This window comes from Ixodes scapularis, unplaced genomic scaffold, assembly GCF_016920785.2.
Source record: "Ixodes scapularis isolate PalLabHiFi unplaced genomic scaffold, ASM1692078v2 PGA_scaffold10__122_contigs__length_95168666, whole genome shotgun sequence".
NCBI lineage: Eukaryota > Metazoa > Arthropoda > Arachnida > Ixodida > Ixodidae > Ixodes > Ixodes scapularis.
The window spans coordinates 45461180-45481328 of NW_024609836.1; the positions used below are offsets into that span (position 1 = coordinate 45461180).

At 43.5% G+C, this 20149-nt stretch overlaps 1 protein-coding gene across 1 annotated transcript in view; it reads right to left on the minus strand.

Moving 5' to 3' along the window:
* Nucleotides 1-20149, minus strand: part of LOC8041650 (hypoxia-inducible factor 1-alpha) — a 216962-nt gene that overhangs the window by 120365 nt on the left and 76448 nt on the right. The window contains 1 exon segment of the mRNA XM_029992579.4: nt 3940-4136. Coding sequence (XP_029848439.2) covers nt 3940-4136 — 197 coding nt within the window.

Here is a 20149-nt window from a genome sequence, read left to right on the forward strand (position 1 = left end):
GTGCTAATGCTACCAAGGATAGGGAATTTGTATTGGTTCCGCGTTTGCCCCCATGCAATTCCTTTCAGTGTGCCAGCTGGGCGTCTGTTCAGCAAGGGCAGGCACGTGTTCGCCATGAAACGAAGGACACTTTCAGAAGCTAATATCGAGAAGCAACTGCTGCTAAGTCACAATATGAAGTAAAAACCACACTTTTTAACTTTATGAAAAAAAAAATCTTGGTGAAAGGAGTTTCCTAGTTTTTCCTAAATTTTTTTTTTCTGTGTTATAGAAAAGTAACATCGTTACTTTTAAAAGTAACTGTAACTGTAACAAGTTACTCTTTTGTTGCGGTAACTGTAACGGTAACTTTGCTACTTTTTTTTTAAAGTAACTGTAACTGTAACAAATTACTTTCTAAATGTAACTTACCCAAGACCAACTAGCCCAAATGATATTTCTTTTACAGTGCGTGTTCACTGATCGTGCTTTGAACTGTGGTTGAGTCAGCAGTGCTTGGAATCTATTTAGAGTCAGCACAAATACTGCTTGTTCAAGTGGAACTTTATGGGGGAGTAATGCCTAAAGCTTGTAAAAACAAAAATGTTGAGAAGAAATTGTCATTGTACAAAGAGGAGCATTTAGTACCAGGAGGGTTCACACATTTCACGGTACAAAAAACGGGCATTTCTGAAGTAAAGCCTGCACCAATGACACCAAGCCTGTGTAGCCAAATGTATCATTACGTAAACTCAAACATCTGCCCGAGTCATCTTCGCCGAACTGCAGTGTGCCCCTCAAGATTACGGCCCCTGACAATCTCTTACACCTACCAAGGGATTATGCATGGCGGCAAGGATCGAGAGCTAATTCTTTGATAGCACAACAAATCCTCACTCTTGCAAAAGGAGATCAGACAGGGCAATTAGCCCTAAGTCCTCGTGATAAAGGTCTCGTGATATGATGCCACTGCTTGCTCGAAGATTGCTTCCAGAGGCATTTCTAAGAGTCCGGTCCTCATTCTCTACAACATCAATTTAATTTGTGCTTCTAAGAAAATGTTGTTACAATGGCTGCAGTTAAATAAAGAAACAAGAATACAAGTGATGAGAAACGGTTTTCGCAAAGCACTACTGTACCTTAAAAGTAAGATGCTATGGGACAACCCAAATTTTCAAGCATCTCACTAAAGCCTTTTCGTGACCAAGGATTCTCATTCTATTTTTGTTTCTTAAAAAGAAACTGAAATGACCCTATTTGAGCACAAAGACTTTAAATCATCCTCAATTGGTCTCCGGGAACACAAACGTCAAAATTATGGTTTTCAATTTGATGCACCGAGTAGTTACAAAAGCGTGTGACATGATATCCAGAGGTCAGGGCATTGCCTTTCCCGAGCGGTCAACAAACGGCATGTTTGCGGTTTGCCCTTTTGCTCCTGTTGCTGACTCACTCGTTCTTAGAGCAGTTAGTTCGTCCTTGCTTTCGTTTTTGCCATAGTTGATGGGTGGGTAACAGTTTAATGGCCTTGCCAAACCTTTAAGGTGGTGCCCGCAAAGGAAGGTTAACTTGACAGGACTTCAGATGCACATGTTTGCCCAGATGAGCAGCACATGTTGGACAGGTGAAGGCTCTGAATATAATGTCATGTTTAGTGTTTTCTTCTTTTTTTTTTTTGTATTTTCTCATATTAGTATTTTTGGTGGAAATCAATCATGTTCAAATACACGCTATAAAAATATTCCAGTATTTCCTTCTAGTTCGCTTTTTTCAAGACCCCCTTCAGCTTCCTTTCTAAAGTATGTTGTTACACCCGTGAGAAACAAAATGAGCATAGAACCGATGCCGCTTTATGCCGCATACCCTCGTGGCTTACTTTCGTTCATTCGTGGCTGCACAGTTCCATGTTACAAACACTATAATTGTTGTTCAGAAATCCTAGTTCAAGATTTCTAATGAACACAATACACTCTTCGAGACCCTCGAAAGAAGCAGATTTTCAGTGTTCGCAGGGAAACTCCTCGAGCTTACAGTTTTGTTGCTCCATCATTACAGAAGGCATACTATGTTAGGCAGGTAAGGATGGTTCACACATCTACATTTGATTGACTGTGTTAAGACTGCTTGCGACTTCTTACACGACTACAGAAAATACTGGCGCCATCTATCAGGGTGCCCTGGAACTGCTCTCCATATATCTATAGTCGGCGTCAACTATTTCGTGCTATGTTATCAAGGCTAGCCAAGCCTCCACAGTGCAACAGCCCCACACTGCTGCAAGAGTCAGTGGTTTCACCCTGCCTCTCATTCGCAAGCGCAAGCCGCACTGACAGCGTTGGAGCACTGGAGAAGCTACGCTAGCCTTAAAGGGTAACTCTGGTCAAACCCAGTAATACCAGCCTAAACCAGTGTTTCTGGGCTGAGAGCAGAGAAGTCAAGAAAACTAATCTTAAAACAAATTAACAGATTTCAAAATTGCACCTGGTGGCGTTCTGTGAAGCTTTGCTGGAATGCCGCCACGCCACGAGTTCCTTAAAAGCAGCACCAGTTCACGGCAGTATGGCTTGCTCGTGGAGTTACTTAGTCCTGAATGTGACTTGGCGGAAAACGCTAACGCGTTTACTGTGGTGTATATGTTAAAGCTTCCACAGTGCTTTCGCAATGAGCATTCTACACCATCAAGATTGCCATTCTTTTCAGACGTTAGGTAGGGGGATCTGACGATGTGGGTACCTCTGCCGAACCAAACATACCACTACCCCACCCCCCAAATGCACTGTGAATAGCGCAATCAAATAAGGCCCCCATAGCTTGATGGTGTCACCATTGCTGGGTACTAACGGTTATTTCTACTTAACGGTTCTCTTGAGCTACTCCTTGTTCGGTGTGAAACTAACACGGTGAACCGAACGCTCGTGGCACATAAAATACCGGTATGGCCACGAACAACGTTATGGGCGAGCAAGGCGTAGAGCCCTCGAATATTACTACTAGGCGAGATTGTCGCGTGTTGCCTAGTAATAATAGTTACGTTGATATAAAATATTTTCAACACATTGTGAGGCAGTAACAAAGGAAAGGAGTTCAATGTTTGAATGCATTTTTCTCCGTTCCACTTTTTGCTGCGAATTTCATATGAAGGAATATTTTGCTCGAAGGTAAAATTATTCTGATATCAAAACCAAGATGTTTCTGAACTGAAATTTACTGGGGAATCGGGCTATCTACTTTATTCTGTTTTACATTAAAGTCCTAATTGAGAAAAAACTATCTTTTCAAACATTGACATACGACAGATATGCATCTCATAGTTTGAGGTAATCACTCTTCCTGAAATATCTAAATTAGAGTTATAAAAACTAGATAGCCCCAAGTCCCACATCCCCCACTTTATACTCAAGCAGTTAAAATGAAGCTTAATAGCTTCATTTGCATATCATAGATTCCTTAACGAAGAGTGACACAACTTCTTATGCAGGTATGTAAAGTTGTCCTAGACAGCTGAAAGTTTGCAAAGTACACCTACATCTGATGTTAAATCTTCCCTGCAAATTTCATTCCGATCACTTGAGTAGTTCAGAAGTTCAACCTCTAGCCAGTGTCTCCCCTTTAACAACATGGCAGAAAATAGTCGACGCCAAAGATAGACCGAAGGGTTTTGTGGTATTTGCGAGATCAAACCTATGCACCATCTACGAAAAACGACCACTTATAACATTGTGATAATTAGTTCAAGCTTATAATGAAAGAATAATGTACAAAAATTAGAAAAGATATGTATGTAGATCGAACAAATTCCAGGGCTATCCGATAGGTGGTGCTAGAACATTCTCTCGTCGTCCTAGTCGCAAGCGGTCCCAGGCAGTTGCGACGCAATCGGTCCCACTTAAACGCACGTGTGCGGCAGGTGTGTGATCCAGCGTTTAGTTTCTGCATTCTAGGTAGGAATGTCAAACTCACCGACAATCGGTTCCAGAATTTCGTGCATGCGCAGGTAGCTGATGGCTAGGCGCATGACGGACGCCTTGTCCAACTGGGACGTCACGCCCTCCGCCAGCGGCAGCTGCTGGGACAGCTCCGAGAAGATCTCCGACTCCTTGCTCCGGCGGCATCTCGCGGCGTCCCGCGACTTCTCTTTGCGTTTTTCAGAGTTTTTGCTGCAAAGAGAAAAGGCAACAGTTTTCGATTTGGATTCAAGAATGCGAAAACACTACTACTGGCTATTTTAAAACCAGATTTGATTTTGGCAATCACTGCCACTGAATTACTTTCCAGCACTAGTAGAATGACGGGCTACTACTATATATACGTCTTCATGGAAAAAAGGTTTCTCAGAATTAACAATCAGTTCTGAGTCAAGCGGTACAGTCCAAACTTTGATGTCTTTTGAAATGCTCTTTTCTAGTAAAAGCAACTGAGGAGTGGAAAAGTTAGTATGGCGACCTTCTTTTTGGTACTTATATACGGAAAAATATATTAAAAAGAAGGGTTGCTTGATTTTTTTAGAGATATTCTAGTTCTCTTAAAATGGTGTTGGTGATGTCTTTGTGGATGTTCTTGTTTAGTCGGGAAATCACCCGAGTGACGACAATTGTATTTGTGGAGATTGAATGCTCTACATTTTCTTGTTTTTTTCTTTTGTTTTATTTTTCGTTTAAAAAAGAAAAGCATTTCTGAGGCAGCCCAGAAGATTCAGAAATAAATCTTACAGTACTATAGTCAGTGCATTAAAACTTGGGTTTGGGCTAGTTGGACAAAAGGTTAAAAGCGCAAAAAAAAATGGGGACAATAAAGATACACACACCTGGAAAAGTGCCTGTCCCGTCATGTGTGTATCTTCATTGTCTTCCTTTTGTTTGCGCTTTTAGCCTTTTATTCACTATAGTCGGTGACAGGTTAGGAGTTGATGGGAAGCTTGTCTAACCTCTTTCCGCTTCAGCAGAGCAAACGCTAGAGAGGAGGCGACCTCTTCTCCGGTATTCGCGCTGCTAAAGTAGAGAGGTGGGAGGAGCTTCCCCTCAACTCTTTAACCTTTCACCAACTACAGTGATGAGCTAATCTCGCTTAATGAAATCAAGAGAGTTGCACTGATCGTGTCACAGTATGCATGCAAAATATATGTTGTTCCAGAAATGGGCAACGGCATGTCTGTACTGCTAAACACTGAAAGCTCACTCACATCGAGTGTTGCCACCGAAAGGATAAGAACGGCAGTATGTCTTTCAGATGCCCGGCATTCAGCACGCATTCATTGCCTTTTGTTTTGCTTTGACTGATGATGCACGCTCAAAGCTCACAAGTTGCTAAAGTGTCATCGAAGGTAGGAAGCTCGTGTTGTGGAAGGGACAACCGAAATACCTACATTTCCTAGAAAGTAGAAAACTGGAGTGTGCTTTTAAGCGAGTACTTGTGTGCTTTTAAGTGAGTACTGAAAAGTCAGCCAACAAAAATGAAGAGTATAATTGCTAACCACTGGGAGGTTTTATCCACCATATGCCAACACAAAACTTTCTATTGACATAACAGGACACTTAAATCACAGCACAGAAGTTGCGGTTACATCTAGCAAATGACGAGGTTAGCATAAACATTGAAGTTGAAAGGAAGGAGACTCCATTTAACAATTGCCAGTATCACTATAATATCTAAACACTTGTAATTCATAGACGATGGCAGCGCTTCTCAAGGCCAATATTACCCCATCAAATACTGTGAACTTTTATCAAATCACTTAGTTTTCATCACGGCTAATTTAGTGAAACTATGATAAGAACATCTCTGTTGGAAAGTTCCACAAGGCACAGCAAAGTGCAGCCTCTAACAGTTCAACGAACACTGGTAAAACCGGTCCTTACGCTCAACTCCTGGGCTAGTTAACCAGAAAAAAGCTGCCCCGCAGACACGAGATAGCAAGTGTATAATTACTATGTACTCAGACGCGACCCAACCTAAACTAGCCCGACTCACTTAACCAAAACACAGACCCTCAATCATCCCAGGACAATTAACAAGCAAACAAAACATGCCGGCACCGCTAACACGCTCAGATAGAACTGGAGCAACGGAGGAGAAGGTATAACAGAAAACATCACTTCACACCTCCAACACGCCACTTTTTCAAATTGTTCCACATAGATATGAATTGGCAGGGCAGATTACGCGTTTCCAAACAACTAATACTTGAAACGGGGAAACAGAACAGCAGGTCGCACAAAGGTCCCGGGCTGCAGTGCTAAGTGGGTCGGACGCCGGAGGGATCGTTTAAAGCTTGACAGCAAATATACCTTGTAAACAAAAAAGGGGGCAGCACTGCAAAAACCAGTTGGGATATCTCTCCCCGCACTGCTTAAAGCTGCCATGATAAACGAGCGCCGCGTGGTGTGAGGCAGTCTTCTTACCTCAAGAGCATTCAGGCAATAACGGCTATCTCTGCCCCCTCTTCTGCTGCTCATAAGCCGCATAGGACAGGTTGATATCGTGTGTCTTTTCAATGTATGCTCCAGCTATGTCAATCTAATGCGGAGTCGGAGATAGCCGGTTCGTTCCAGATGCCTGATCGAGCGTTGACCGCCATCCGTATGCGAGGGCTGCATCGTTTATTCCTGCGACGTGATATGATCTCGCATTTCCGGCGTTTGCGGTTAATCAGATGCATTGCAATTATGGCTGGGTGTCGAACGAAACGTTTAAAGTGAGACATTAATTGGCTGCTTTTCGTTAATTTATTGCTCTGTTAATCAGCTTCCTTGTAATAAAATGTGCACCCTTTGCCAGATGGATGGGCTTGCAAAACATGTTTTTTTTTGTTGCTTTCGAAGCAAATTTATTGGGAGCAAAGTATTATAGAATAAATGCACAATATCAAAGTTGTGCATATGGTTATCATAAGAAAAGCTGTGCCGTACAAAATGTTATCATTTCCTGTTGACAGCATTTGCACTAAATCCTTAAAGTTCACGCGCCTAGCAACTGCAGTCGAGCAACCAGATAAGAAGTAGCATTAGCAATCAAAACGCTTTCAAGCTAATCAGCAGGCTGGACCATCAATGCTCCCAAAAGTGGTTACCCGTGCTGAGTCTCGGCAAAGAGTTAGCGCGTTTCATGCTTAACATTAGTTTAAGAAACCAACATTATCGCGTGAGTACATGCTGAAAGTATCTAACAACGGCTCACAATGAAAGTTCAACTAGACACCAAATGTAGTATCTTTGAGCCTCCATGCATTCACACCCTCAAACTTTAGAGAAATGATCCAAGCAGCACAAAGTAGAAAAACCAGTGTGCTAGGCACATATGCAAACTTCATAGGCACGGACAGCCAATAACAAAGATATAGTAGCAACTTTAATCTGGGCAGCAATATTTCTTATCGGGGCAGGTGGTGTGATTCCCTTCGATTGCACCTTTTTTACAAGCCAGATCAGCTAACTTGCTCCTGTGTCTGCTTACGGGCAATGAAGCAAAAGTGATAACAATTTGCTCAATCAGAGATAGTTCTTGAACAAGGGCTTCATAATGAAGCTGGCTATATCACTCAATGGCCTTTGGATTCCGCTTCATGCTCCACCTTTTCAAATTTGCTTTGCGGTGCCTCAAGCTCCACTGTTATTGGAAGCCACCACTAGCTAGGCCATCAAGTTTCTTAGTGAAGCCTACTCAACAAAGACAGTAAGATGGATCGATGTAAGCTTGAGCCACGTTTTAGATCTTGGAGAATAGAAAGCTTCCCATAATTAATTGAAAAGATAGAAACAAAATAAAAATGGTGTTAACAAAATTTTAAAATAAAATGTAGTTAGATATTTTTTTTCTAGGTACTGCTCGGCAGTCTTGCATATAAAAAAAGCTTTCTGTGCAGTGAAACAAAGAATTTTTCAGAAAAGTATACAAAAGCTATTTGACAATATTAGGTCTTGAATGGGCCATTATCCCTTTGCCTCTCTTGACTGAAAATTGTATAGTCTTCCAGTCAGATTTATAATGTCAAATAAAGTGTGTTCGAACATAATCCTCTAAAAAATTGGCACATCCTGTTCACGTGATTAAACTTACCGTAAAATACCGCGGAAGCGCCCGCTATTAACATTTCCCAAACTTGAGAATTCCATGAAGTATACGCCAAGCACCCGATTTGACCAAAGAAGCAGCCAGGTCTCGATTTACCCAGTTTTCATGAAAGTGGGGTAGGCACTCCCCCGGTATTTCGCGTTATTGCCTTTTTTGCGTCGCATTGCTCGCCATTTATTCTAGCTACTTTTAAGAATTAAAACTTACACAAAACTCCGTGCCTGAAATTTCACATCCCTTAATGAAGCCATAAGTCAGCATAACAGACATACCAATATTCCTGCACCAATACGTCAGGTTGCACAATCCAAAGCCCAAATTCCTAACCAATGCACAAAACAAGCAATTCAGCGTATTCTTCGACTCGTCGCGGCCGTTAAACTTAAAATTCTGCCCGAATCGCAAAGCCAACCCGATCCAGCTTCACCCGAGCAAATCGTCCGGTCAAGGTCGTCCTACCCAGTCATTTCACGGCCTTTACGTAAGCATGCAAGGCCAAAGAAATCATCGGTCAGAATTCCCGCTATTGGAGACAGCCAAGCAACCTGGCGAATGCCTCCTGGAAGCGTCGGCTGAATTACACTTCTCGAAAAAGAATACCCCTTAGACCCCCTGCGGAGCTCCAGCACAAATTATACTTCATCAACAGTATGCCTCGGGAATCCAGTCCCTAGTATGTATTAACACCACAATTAAACGCAGCCATTTGGAGATGCAGAGATGTCTCCGCCGAATGGCAAGTTGGCACGAAAGCCGACCGGATCCGTACGGATCCAGGCTTAGTTAAAAAATCGCGAGTGGATTACAAACCACAAGGAGGGTAAAAAAATATAAAAAGTGATATTCCAGGCACGCGTTTCTCGAACTTAATCGAAGCACGTCTAGGTGGCCGGTCACGGCAGGGTGTCCTTGTTTTTCCTGGGCTCTGGTGCGACTGCTGCGACTTAATCGGCAATTCAAGAACGCCGGCGTCGCAGGTTGGGGGGTGCAATCAGCAGAAAAACAAAAACCTTGGTGGAGAGAAGGAAAGGGAGGCCCCTCCTAAGGGGCTGAGGGGAGAGGGGGAGATTAAAGAAATGGCGTAATGAAAATAAGAGGAGAAAACTTGGAAACCGGTCTTGCGAGTGGGGCGGGAAAGAGTGCACGGAGGAGCCAGCCGGGCGAGGAAGGATGGCCAATTAGAGACGAGGGCCTCTCGAGGGTATGCTCTGCAGTAAGAGGCGTTGTGTGGGGATCAGTTGCACTCGTTGTGAAATGTTGCCGGTGATGGATGACTCTTCGCTCGAGTCCGATCCCCCTGGCGTAATAGAGAGATTGTTGGTATAAGCTATCTTCCTCCCCTCTCTCCCCAGTGTCTTTTTTTTCTCAAAGCTGTCCGCACTGAGCGTTGTATGTTGATTTTCTTTGCTCTACCGATGTTTGCTCGTAACGATTTGAGGAAAAGTAAAGCGGACGGTGATTTTGTGCAGCGAGAAGATACACCTCACAACTAAAAATAACAATGCTTTTTTTTTTTTTTTTTTTTTTCGTGAGGTTTGCATGGTTTTAATAGCTACTCCTTGAAGTTCATAGTAAAAAAAGGAAGTTCTTATTTGGAGCACAGACACATTTTGCTTTAGATTTCTGGATATTCGTGGCCATCTGCCAAGCACTTGGGGAGGGGGGGGGGGGGGGGGGTCCAGACCTTGTCAAGTGAACACAGCAAGGTTGGCCTTTTTTCTGAGCCACAGACAAACTATTTGATTTGATTAATATATTTGTACAAAACTTTCACAAAACCTTGCCACTTAATTCCACATGTTGTGACCAAAGGCATAGCCAAGAATATATCCATTTCTTTTTTTTGGAGGGAAAGGGGGGGATTTGCTTTGGATGTGAAGAGTGGAGGGGGAAAGGGGTGAATAATTTCAAAAAGGGTTTTTTTTTTTTTTTTTGTTGTAAAGTGTGTCTTTTTGACACCCCGTCAAAATTCAAAGTTGTACGATCACAACCAGTTGCGCGACCCTCTCTCCCCCCCCCCCCCCCTCTCATTTTTCCACTGGGTGTGACCATACAACTTTGGCAAAGTGTCAAAGATACATACATCCACTTCAAAGCGGTAGGAAAAACAACTATCCGTTGCACTCTACTGCCCACCGAGATTCATTTCCCTGAGACAGTCACCTCTCTTGCGACGCAACGGCACGCAAGAAAGTGTGCTAGCAAGTCGGAAAGCATTGTACAAAGTACAAACAACGTCGCAAATATGACCGCCGCCGTCTATGACTGGAGGGGGCTTACGCCTCCTCCCAGGAAAAACCGGAAGCCGGAGGGCTCGGCGGTGGCAGCTTCTTGATAAGAAGAGGGGAGCAAGGACGAAACACAGGAAAAGGAAGCGACCCAGTCAACACGCACAACTATGCTCTGTTGTCTTCTCGAAAATCGACAAACACTGCAATGGGAGGCCATAGTGACGTGACATGGGCAAGGGAAAACTTGCTTTAGCACTGAAAACTTCTGATTAGATGTGCACATATATAGAAGTCGGAATTTATAGCACTGTCAATTGATTGAATGGAGCAAGTGAATTGTTTTAGCACTATTTTACCAAACTAACTTTATTGTAAAAAAAAAACTTTTATATAATAACACAAATTTTTTATTATTTATTTTTAAATAGTGTTCAATTTATTTGTTAAAACCCAGTCGTGAATGTCCCAAGAACTCTTTTGTGCCATCTTGCTGAGACCTTCTGACCAGTAGGACAGAATAGGTATGCATAAATTAGGGATGCTGATGGTAGTGACAATCACTGAGAAGGGCAAAACAACAAGAAATGTGATGCATGTGATATTGGTGAGGCAATGTTACTGTTAATTGTAGAGATAATGGTAGCAATACCGATTATGTACCGATTATGTTTAAGCATGTTGTGAACATGCCAAAGTCAAGTTTGGCCTGGATAAAATTTTTCAAACTTTTGCCACAAGTTTTACTGGATTTGTTTTTATTATTATTTCATTTTGATTTTGAATATGGTGTGTACGCGCGGAGACTGAAAACACGCTGACACCACCTGACGGATAAGGGGTACAATATTTACTATCTATACTGATTACCATTAAGAAACAAACTAAACTAAAAGTTCATGTTTGCTCCTATGTTGTGCAGACATTTGTAATATTTTTTTAAGCTTTAGAAGAGACTAGCGCATAAATTAATGGGATCTTAAACCTAATTTTTGTGCAGAAGTCGAACAGTTCTGTTAAAAAAGTCTAACTTGGTCGATTTTGCCACAAGTATGAAGGTTCACTGAACCTGAGGTTAGGTTGGTTTAGTGAACCTTTGAACTTTTGGAAAAGCTCAATAGAGTTTGACTTTTATATAGCACTTCCAAACTTCTACATAAATATTTAAAATACAACGGAAAAATTGCTTGTACAATAGTTTGTTTTGAAATCTAAAAAAATTATAAAAGGAAACACCTCCTTTAGTCATTTACCGTAAAATACTGGGGGAGCGCCCATGCCACTTTCACTCAAAACTGAGTTAATCTAGGCATGGGTGCTTGTCCGGTTAAATCGGGCGCTTAACATATAATTTGCCAAATCTGCGGTATTTTATGGCAATTTGTTTAATTTGTGGTAAAGGAAAAAAGGAAAGTTTATTCATGTAAAGCAATACATCCAATAAGTGTTGCACCCATTCTCCAGTACGTGGCACCAGTCTCCTAGCGGAGAAGGGGTGCAAATGGCTCAGGCCCAAAGTCTCGACCCTGCCTCCCAGTGAGATCGGTGTTGGGGCAACGTCAACAAGGTTTGACCAGAGGAAAATTGGAGACTCCCTCGCAGGGGAAAAGAGCCAAGGGGGGGGGGGGGAGGGGGGGGGAATAGTCTTTTTTTTTTAAACATTTTTGTCCAATTTCTAAAGGTAATCCTGGCAATATCCCACACTGCCTGGCAATAGTTACAAAAGTGCAGAGGGAAAGAAAATTGGCTTAAAAGGCAAAGGGGAAAAAAGATATGGCAAGATTTCGTTTTTTTAGTTTGCATGCTAGGTGGCACAAGCTACCGCCCGTTATACAAAAGGTACAGTCGTTAACATCCATTCATCCAGTCGAACCTCATATTCGATATAGTTTTGTGAGGTTCCTAATCATGATTACGAGTGCTGCAAACTTTTTGCCGAATCTGAGTCTCGATGTCAAACTTCAGTTGCGCTTTTCTAGAACTTTACGCTAAAAGTTAGTCCTGGATGAATTCGAACTAGTCTCGAACGACGGCAGGCTCGCGACAACCATTATTATAACAATTACAATGTTAAAAAAAATACTGCAAGCTATTGTTACAACAAGCTGACGTCACCGCATACAAAAAAAAAAAAAAAAAAAGAAGGAAAAAAAAAGTGCCGGAAAAACGTCTTTCGCAAACGACCTCGGGTACCCCCGAAGTGTTTTTATTGCTCTCCAACGCGACGACGGGGCCACGGCCAAGCCAGCCCGAGATTTCGTGGTGCTTCTGGACGCTGTTGCTGCAGTGTGACTAGATCACAGAGTGTTTCCAATCGCAAGGTCGGGATCACGTGGTGTGAGGGCCGCGTTTGCAGTCGGCGCGAGAGGCGTCCGCCATTAAATTACAAACGCTCTCCGTGGTTTGCGTTGGTTCCTCTCTAGTATCTAGGCTCTCTCTGCGCTGCTGTTGTTTTTCTTTCTGGCCGTCTCGCGGATGCGATACGAAGCAAACACGCACAGGCCGAAAAATTGCGGAAAACCACCCCGACAAGAGCGCCACGACGGCGCCGGCGAGCCCCCAATTTTCCTAGGCGTTCGCCGAACAACAACCGAGGCGGACGAAATGGTCAATTAAACTAAAAATCATACAAGCAAAGAAAAAAAAAAACAAAACGTCACGAAGTTTAATCATGTTTAAAGTAGAAAAAGAGGCTATCGCTAGCTACTGGCATGTCGATTAAGAGAAGGAAAAACAAAACAAATTATTTAATTAAAAAAAAAAAAAAAGACAAACATTCTGAAAGCTCGGGTCAAAAACGTTCCCGTAAAAAATATTCATTTCACAAAAAAAAAAAAAAAATGTGTGTCATATTGGCCTTTTTTAAAGGGCCCGTTTAGGAAAATTAATACAGTTCGGTATAATTAGGTCATTAATTGCTTTGAAAGTAGTTTACCTTTTTAATTATAAAATTTAAATGTATTGTTTCAATTAGCAACTTGCTGGCCAACATTGATTTTTTTTCAGTTGGACAGAGTCACCTAGATGTATTTGGAGAATTAAGTTTGTCCCCCGTGTTCCCCTTCTCCGAGGATTATTAACGTTAGTCTTGTCCAGCTCGCTTGCACTTCACATTAATTACGTTATCGACATAACCTTAAAATGCAGGCCTTTCACCTCGTTGGTGTTAGACTGGTAACAACTCTTAAAGGGCTGTTAAAAAAAAAAAATTAACAATCTGTTTAAGACACGCGTGTCAAAAAATTAATTTTACGCAAAAAAAAAAAAAAAAAAAGCAATATTGACGGCGTTAGACGCGATTTAGTTGGTGGTCACCTCCTTTCCACTTGTCTTCTCTCTCGGCATTTCGGGCGCGAGGAGACGTGGATCGGCTTGGCCATCACGTTCAGGTGGAAAGAGCGTATGTTGACAATCTCGTTGAGGCGGAAAGAGCATATGACCATTTCGTGACGTCATGGACTAGGCGCGCATAATTTAAAATAAATCTCGCGCCGTCAATATTGCTCTAATATCTTTTTTTTTTTTTTCGCGTAAAATTCTTTTTTTTTTAGACGCGTGTTTCTACTAAGGGTTAATTTTTTTTTTTTTTTTCCGTGGCTTTTTAAATCTTTTTTGCTCTACTGACGTGCCCACGTTTATACTCCGTTCACCTTTAAAGGCCGGTGACCAGGCTCAAGATTCTGCAAGGCAGAAGATCCTCCGTACCATGGGGGAGGAGGAAAGAGGACACGGCGGATAGGGTAGAAGGGGGAGAGGAGGAAGCGGGGGAAAAGTGGAAAACGCGAACTGGACTAGAAGCTCCGCCTTCAGCGCGAACTCGCTGGCTGCTGCAGTGATTGGTTGCGCGTGCCTGCGCGTTCACACTTTTGTGAGCAAGGGCAGAAAGCTCGCGCTGAAGGCAAAGCTTCTCGTCTCCGCTTAATTAAGGGTGAAAGGAGTATTGCACCTGGTTAGCTCAGTTGGTAGAGCCCCTAACCCGACACCAGGACCAGGCGGATTTCTTCGGTCGCACACCAGACACTTAGCTCTGGAGATTTGTGTTCCTCTTTTGTCCCCCTTGTCCAGCAGGTTTCTAATTAAAACCATACCAACGAATGTAGTACTTAATAATGTAATGATCGTAAATTAATTAATACCCTAATTATACAGAATGCTACCATACTTAGGGCCCTTTAACAAAAAAAATCCAACGGGGAGGGCAAGCTCGTCTGCTTCTTTTGCAGGGGCTGCAGTGACGTCAAAAAGATGCCGAGCTCTGATTGGTTCTGAATGAAGGATAGTGGGTGGGCCTCAAAGCAAGCACTGCCGCGCCTTTTTTTTCAGCATTTTTTTTTTTTTTTTTTGCAAGAACGATTTGATTTGCGTTTCGTGAAACACCCTTACAAAGGACTCTCGTAGAAATAAAATCGCAACGGTGTTTTGGTAGAGAGCTGTTTTGTTTGTTCTCGTTTTTTTTTTTGTATATCTTTTTCCAATAAAAAGTAATAACTTCGCAAATAAAAAAAAGGCAAAAAAAAAAAGTTGAGCGAGGGCGATGACGGAGGCCTCATTGTTTACGTAACATCGGCGAAATGGTGCGTTCGTACTGAGTGGCAAAGTGACGTCATTACTATCCAAGGAATCGGGGGGCGGAACCTCACCTGCAGCTCTCATGGTGTCCACCCCAAAGCCGCAGTCGCAGTGCTAATACATCGTACAAAAAAAAAAAAAAAAAGACAATCTGGAGACACTGTCTGAGACATATTTCTTCCACGTACTGCGGTCTGTCACATTGGGCATACAAAACTGTCCTTAGACATTCTCCAAGTGTACATATAGTGTAGCGGAAAAACATGCTTCCAGCATGCTTCGTTACAATGTATAAACTATAAAACTGAAAAAAAAAAAAAAACGTTAGAAGAATAGACAGCGAGGCTGTGCTCATCCTTTCCTCGCATATACATGGCTTCACTGCAGTATTTGCGAGGTCTAATCTACACTCCATCTATGAAATAACGGTCGCTAATAACGTTGTCAGATTTATTTCGAGCCCCTAATAAATACATAATGTATTAAAAAAAATGACGATACGCGGATTGAAAGGGTTTCAGGGCTGCCCGATAGATGGCGCCAGTGTCTTCTGTTGCTCGTAAGCAATTCCAAGCGGTTGTAACGCAGGCGGTCGTAACGCGGTCGGCCACAGTGAAACGTAAACGTCTGAGGCAGACCTCGTACCGCGAAGAAAAAACCCGAGAAATAGTAGCCAAGATGCAAAACACAGGCGACGATTGCGAGTGGGCGCGTCTTGAGGGGCGCGAGCGCCACATCCGTTTTGCGTTGGCGTGGAAGCGAGAGAGGTTACTCCTGCCGTCGGTTAGCAATGCTAATCGTTAATGGGTGTTGCCTAAACCCGTCGCACGTGTAAGATGTAAACTACCACGTCAACAGCGAGGAAACTAGCAAACCAAACTAAACAAAAAACGACAGTAAAAACAAATATATATATATATATATATTGCTCGCCTGGTTCGCAACATGCACGATGCCGCGTACCACGAAATGGCTTCGTGCTACACCCTCGAGCCCGGGAAATCCTAGACCCGCCAAACAAGCAAACACAAAGTTTCAAGGCGACTCGGGTGGCTTCATTATGCGCGAAACATACGGGGTATTTCAAATGGATCGTTGTCCCTTCTGAGGAACCATATAAATTGGTTTCTCTACCTATCGCGCTAAGATTCCCTACAGAGGCGGCCGAAGATGGAGCATTTTGTGTATAACAATTTCAAAGGCTAAACTTACCCGAGTAAAGAAAAAAAAAAGAAAATATTTCGCTACCAACGTCACTATACACTTTCAAGCCTGTCTCGAGCGGATAACTGAATCAGCAGCGATGAGAGGATACCACCAATAAATATCCAATGTCGACTGCACACTCGATTTTTTTTATTTTTTTTCAGTATCCCTTTTAGTGATTACGACAAAACAGTCGAATAGCGTACAAACGGCAAAGCTGTCCAACGAGGGAAGATATTTACACGTGAGCAACTCATCATGGACTGAGGGGCACCTACGGCTGAACCACATCCATCGCGGGGCGGCTTGCATACGGCTGAACCCCTTTCAAAATTACATCGAGCAACATTGGGAGTCGCCATTTCTTGGACACGAAGCTCGCGATTAAATCAGAGTCTTCGTTGAACGCCGACGCGGCGCTCGTATGCAATACATGCCCACAGCACGTGATCAAACAAGGACGGACAAGTGCTGACGCTTAATTGATGCACTTTAGAAGACGGTGATCAGCCGTCTTCTTCTCATCTTCACGTGCTCCACGGATTGCATGATACTTAACCCCATAAATCTAGACTAAAAAAATAAAAATATAAAGCCCCCCCCCCCCCTTTTTTTTCCCCTTTAAATCCGCCCATGAACCAGACTACCCGCTGAGAACATCGTGTGTCGAAACTGGCTGTTATTAAAGTGCGTCTAGTCTAGTATATACGTATTAATGCCCTCGGTATATTTCCACCTCTTCCCGCGATGGCGTCAAGGAAAATTGGATAGTTCGGACCCTGCAGCGAGCGCGCCTTTTAAATAATCGAGAGAAACGTGTACGGCTGCGGTGTCGATTAGGAAAATAAATTGCAGCACCCGTTCTTCTTCCAGCATTGAGATTTCTTATCGCCGCACGACTGAACGAAGTATGCTTCGTCCTCACTTCGTAAACCGTTCGTAAACAACTGCGAAAGTATGCTCCCAACGCATTTCATTTTTTTCCAAACATTTACAGCAATGAAACGCGGTCGACCACCTTTATTAAGGAACGAACAAGCAAAAGAAGAGAAACTTGGAGAACGATGAAATATTAATAAAGTGCGGCCGTCACCAGAGTCATCATCCAGATAAGCGGGCAAGTGAGCCTTGAGACAACTGCGACATTCTAAGCACATCACTAGATGATCTTGAAAAAACAGAAAAAAGAGGGGGGCTCTATGTTTTCCAATGTCGCCAGCCCATTTATTCGGAAGAAACCTTGGAATGCGAGTTCCCAGAACGTCGGTGACGGTGCGGCTTGTCTCGCCTTCATGTGCGCTCTAACGTAAAGACTCCTTCAAGATTACCAAATCTACACCCGAAAGACTCCATATTCATTAATTGCGCGAGCGCACCAGACGCCCTTTTCACGCAAGGTTCACACAACCTAAAAAACAAAACAAAACAAAAAAACATTAAGAAAACTTTTTTTTTTTTTTCTTTTCGCGTATTTCGCGCCAAACGTGTAACCCTGCCAAGAAAAAGAAAAAAAGGAAAGAAATATATTAACTTTTGCGGAGCGCATCTTGTCAGAAAGCATACGTGGATCCGGTCAAACCTCAAGCTTGGCACTCACGCATGGTGCCCCAATTAACAATACAAGCACTGCCCGAGCACGCGTGTTTGACAAGGATGCTGAGAGCCCGGAGCTCGGTTTTGAGGTGAGCGCGTTTGTAAAGTGTAAGAACTTAAAAAAAAAAAAAAAAATCTAAACAAACATATACACGGAGCGAGTTTTGTGTTTTAAAATCCAGAGCTCGTTCTTGTATAGCTTCTGCTACGCTCGCACTCGAAACTATATACGTGAAACGGAGATTACATGAGGCGACGGGTGAGGCCAAATGTCGGCACGCGAAACAAGCACCAAACACGCCACAAACAAACAGGTCCCCAACAAACAACAAGCAGCGCCACAAACGAACATCTATTTGTGAACAGGCTTCGCCGCGGAGGAAAGGTGGCTTGGAGTCGGCGGCCGAAAGGCTCATTTTATTTTATAGGAAAACACACATGTCGGTGTTTGACGGGCAGTTGATGCGATGAGCACTGACAACTTAAAGCGTGGACGTATTAAACCACGTTACAAGTTTCTTAAGTTGCCATTGGCTTCATCCGCCGTGAGGGATGCAGCCACGCGCGCGTAAATACCTGTCTCTTTTTTTTGTTTTGTTTTTTCATTTTGTAATTGTAGAGGAGATTTGGATCCAAACAACCCAATTCTTCACTTCATAAAAAACGAAAAAAAAGGTTGATAAGAATTAGAAATACAGACAGAGGTCCCTTAGTTGGAAGAACTATACCTACAGAATTTTGTGTGCGGCTTGTAATTCAGTACAGCTAGCGACAGGATATGTTTTACGATAGTTACATCACGAATGAACAACGGGTAGAAGCACTAGTTGTACAAGATGTTACCGGGCAGAACAGAGTAGTCGCCGCACAGGTATACTTTCAACCAATATTATCCTCGTACCCTCGAACAGTGCGGTAGTCATTGTACTACGAAACGCCGATGGTGTAATATTGCGCAGGCGAGTCGGCCCTCCGGCGCCCATTTAACGAATGTTTGTCTGTAGATGCCGCCATCTGCAGACGATTATCTTCGTGCGCACATCTCAGCTGATGAGCCACGCGACGTGCCGCAATTAACAATTAATGTCCGAGAGTCGGATCATTAAATGAACGGGTGGTGCAAGCCTCACCCGTGACCGGCGTGTCGATCAATTTATTTAGACGCACACGATTGCGATGGCTGTCGTAACCATCCTGATACATCCGGGTACATTAGGGACGGAAGCGCAGTAGTGTTGGTATATGTGACTCCAGCGAAATTGAAGGCACCAAGCGACTAAAACCGAAAGCTGTGGCGGCAGGTTCGCAGGTTCGCTCGCCAGCCTTCGCGAACAAATGAGATATTCACAGCGCCAGGCAATGTAAGGAGGAAGCTGTAAAAAGCAGGTTCGAACACACGTGGTGAAAGTCACCGCGTGTTCGAACCATTCCGAGTAACCAAATTACGAGTAATTTGGTTACTCGCAATGTGTATCGTACAAGCCTGTTTGTAACGTGTGAGCTTTTCGCCCAGAACCAGTCGAAGAAAATACGCGTCGAGAACTCGGCTGTCAACCGCCCGTACACGCTCAGACCGCGGCGTCGTATGGAAATGTCGTTGGGTCATTGGAGGAAAAACCCCGCAGGCCCGACAAGACCCGACGCCCTATCGAATCGGCGGGGATCAAACGCAATACGATCGCCCCCTAAGCCCACAGTGCGCTGGAAGCGTACGTGCCCGTTGGACCACCTTTCACTACGCGCGATCAACCTCCTGCGCGTATAGGGAGTAGGGTCAGGTGATGAAAAGGCGGCTCTTGCTTGGTCCGACAAGCGCGTAGCTCCCGCCGTACTGTCAGCTTAGGAACGCGAGGTGAAGTTCCTTCCGCCCGCGCAGTAGAGCCAACTTATTACGCAAGCAGCGACAATGACATCACCGGTGTATGACGCTCGAAAGCATCACGGAAGGAGTCGAGCGAGATCCGTCGCAGCGACTGCGCGAGCACGGTTCGTTCTCCGGGAAGCTCGCGATCATGCGGGCACACACGTCGCACGGTATACCTGTAATCGCAAATCAACGGGTTCGTCGATGTTTCGTGGGATGGAACACGATATCGGTTTCAGTGATGGAAGCGGCATGGACCCTCTTGTGACAGGTTCTCTGGCGTGAAAAACATTGGTCTGGAGCAGCGACTGACGTTCTTGGAGCAGACACCGACATCTGTTAGCTCGTCACTTGAACATGAAAATGAGATTGCTTCGCTAAGTGTGTTCAGATCTGATAACGATTGAGAGTTCCTTTCTGATGCTAAAGCATATTACCTATTATCTTTCTATTAGGAATAACTAGGACGCAAAAAAAGGAAAAAAAAGAAAATACAGTCTTCTTTAGAAATGTGGATCAGGTCAGAGCAAGTTCAATACACAACTGATATTTATAAAAAGAAAGTGTCGAAAAATTAAGCTTAGCGCAACACTTCAGTTCAGATAAAGCTTGTCTGAGCCTGCCTGTTTTACACTCGGCAATT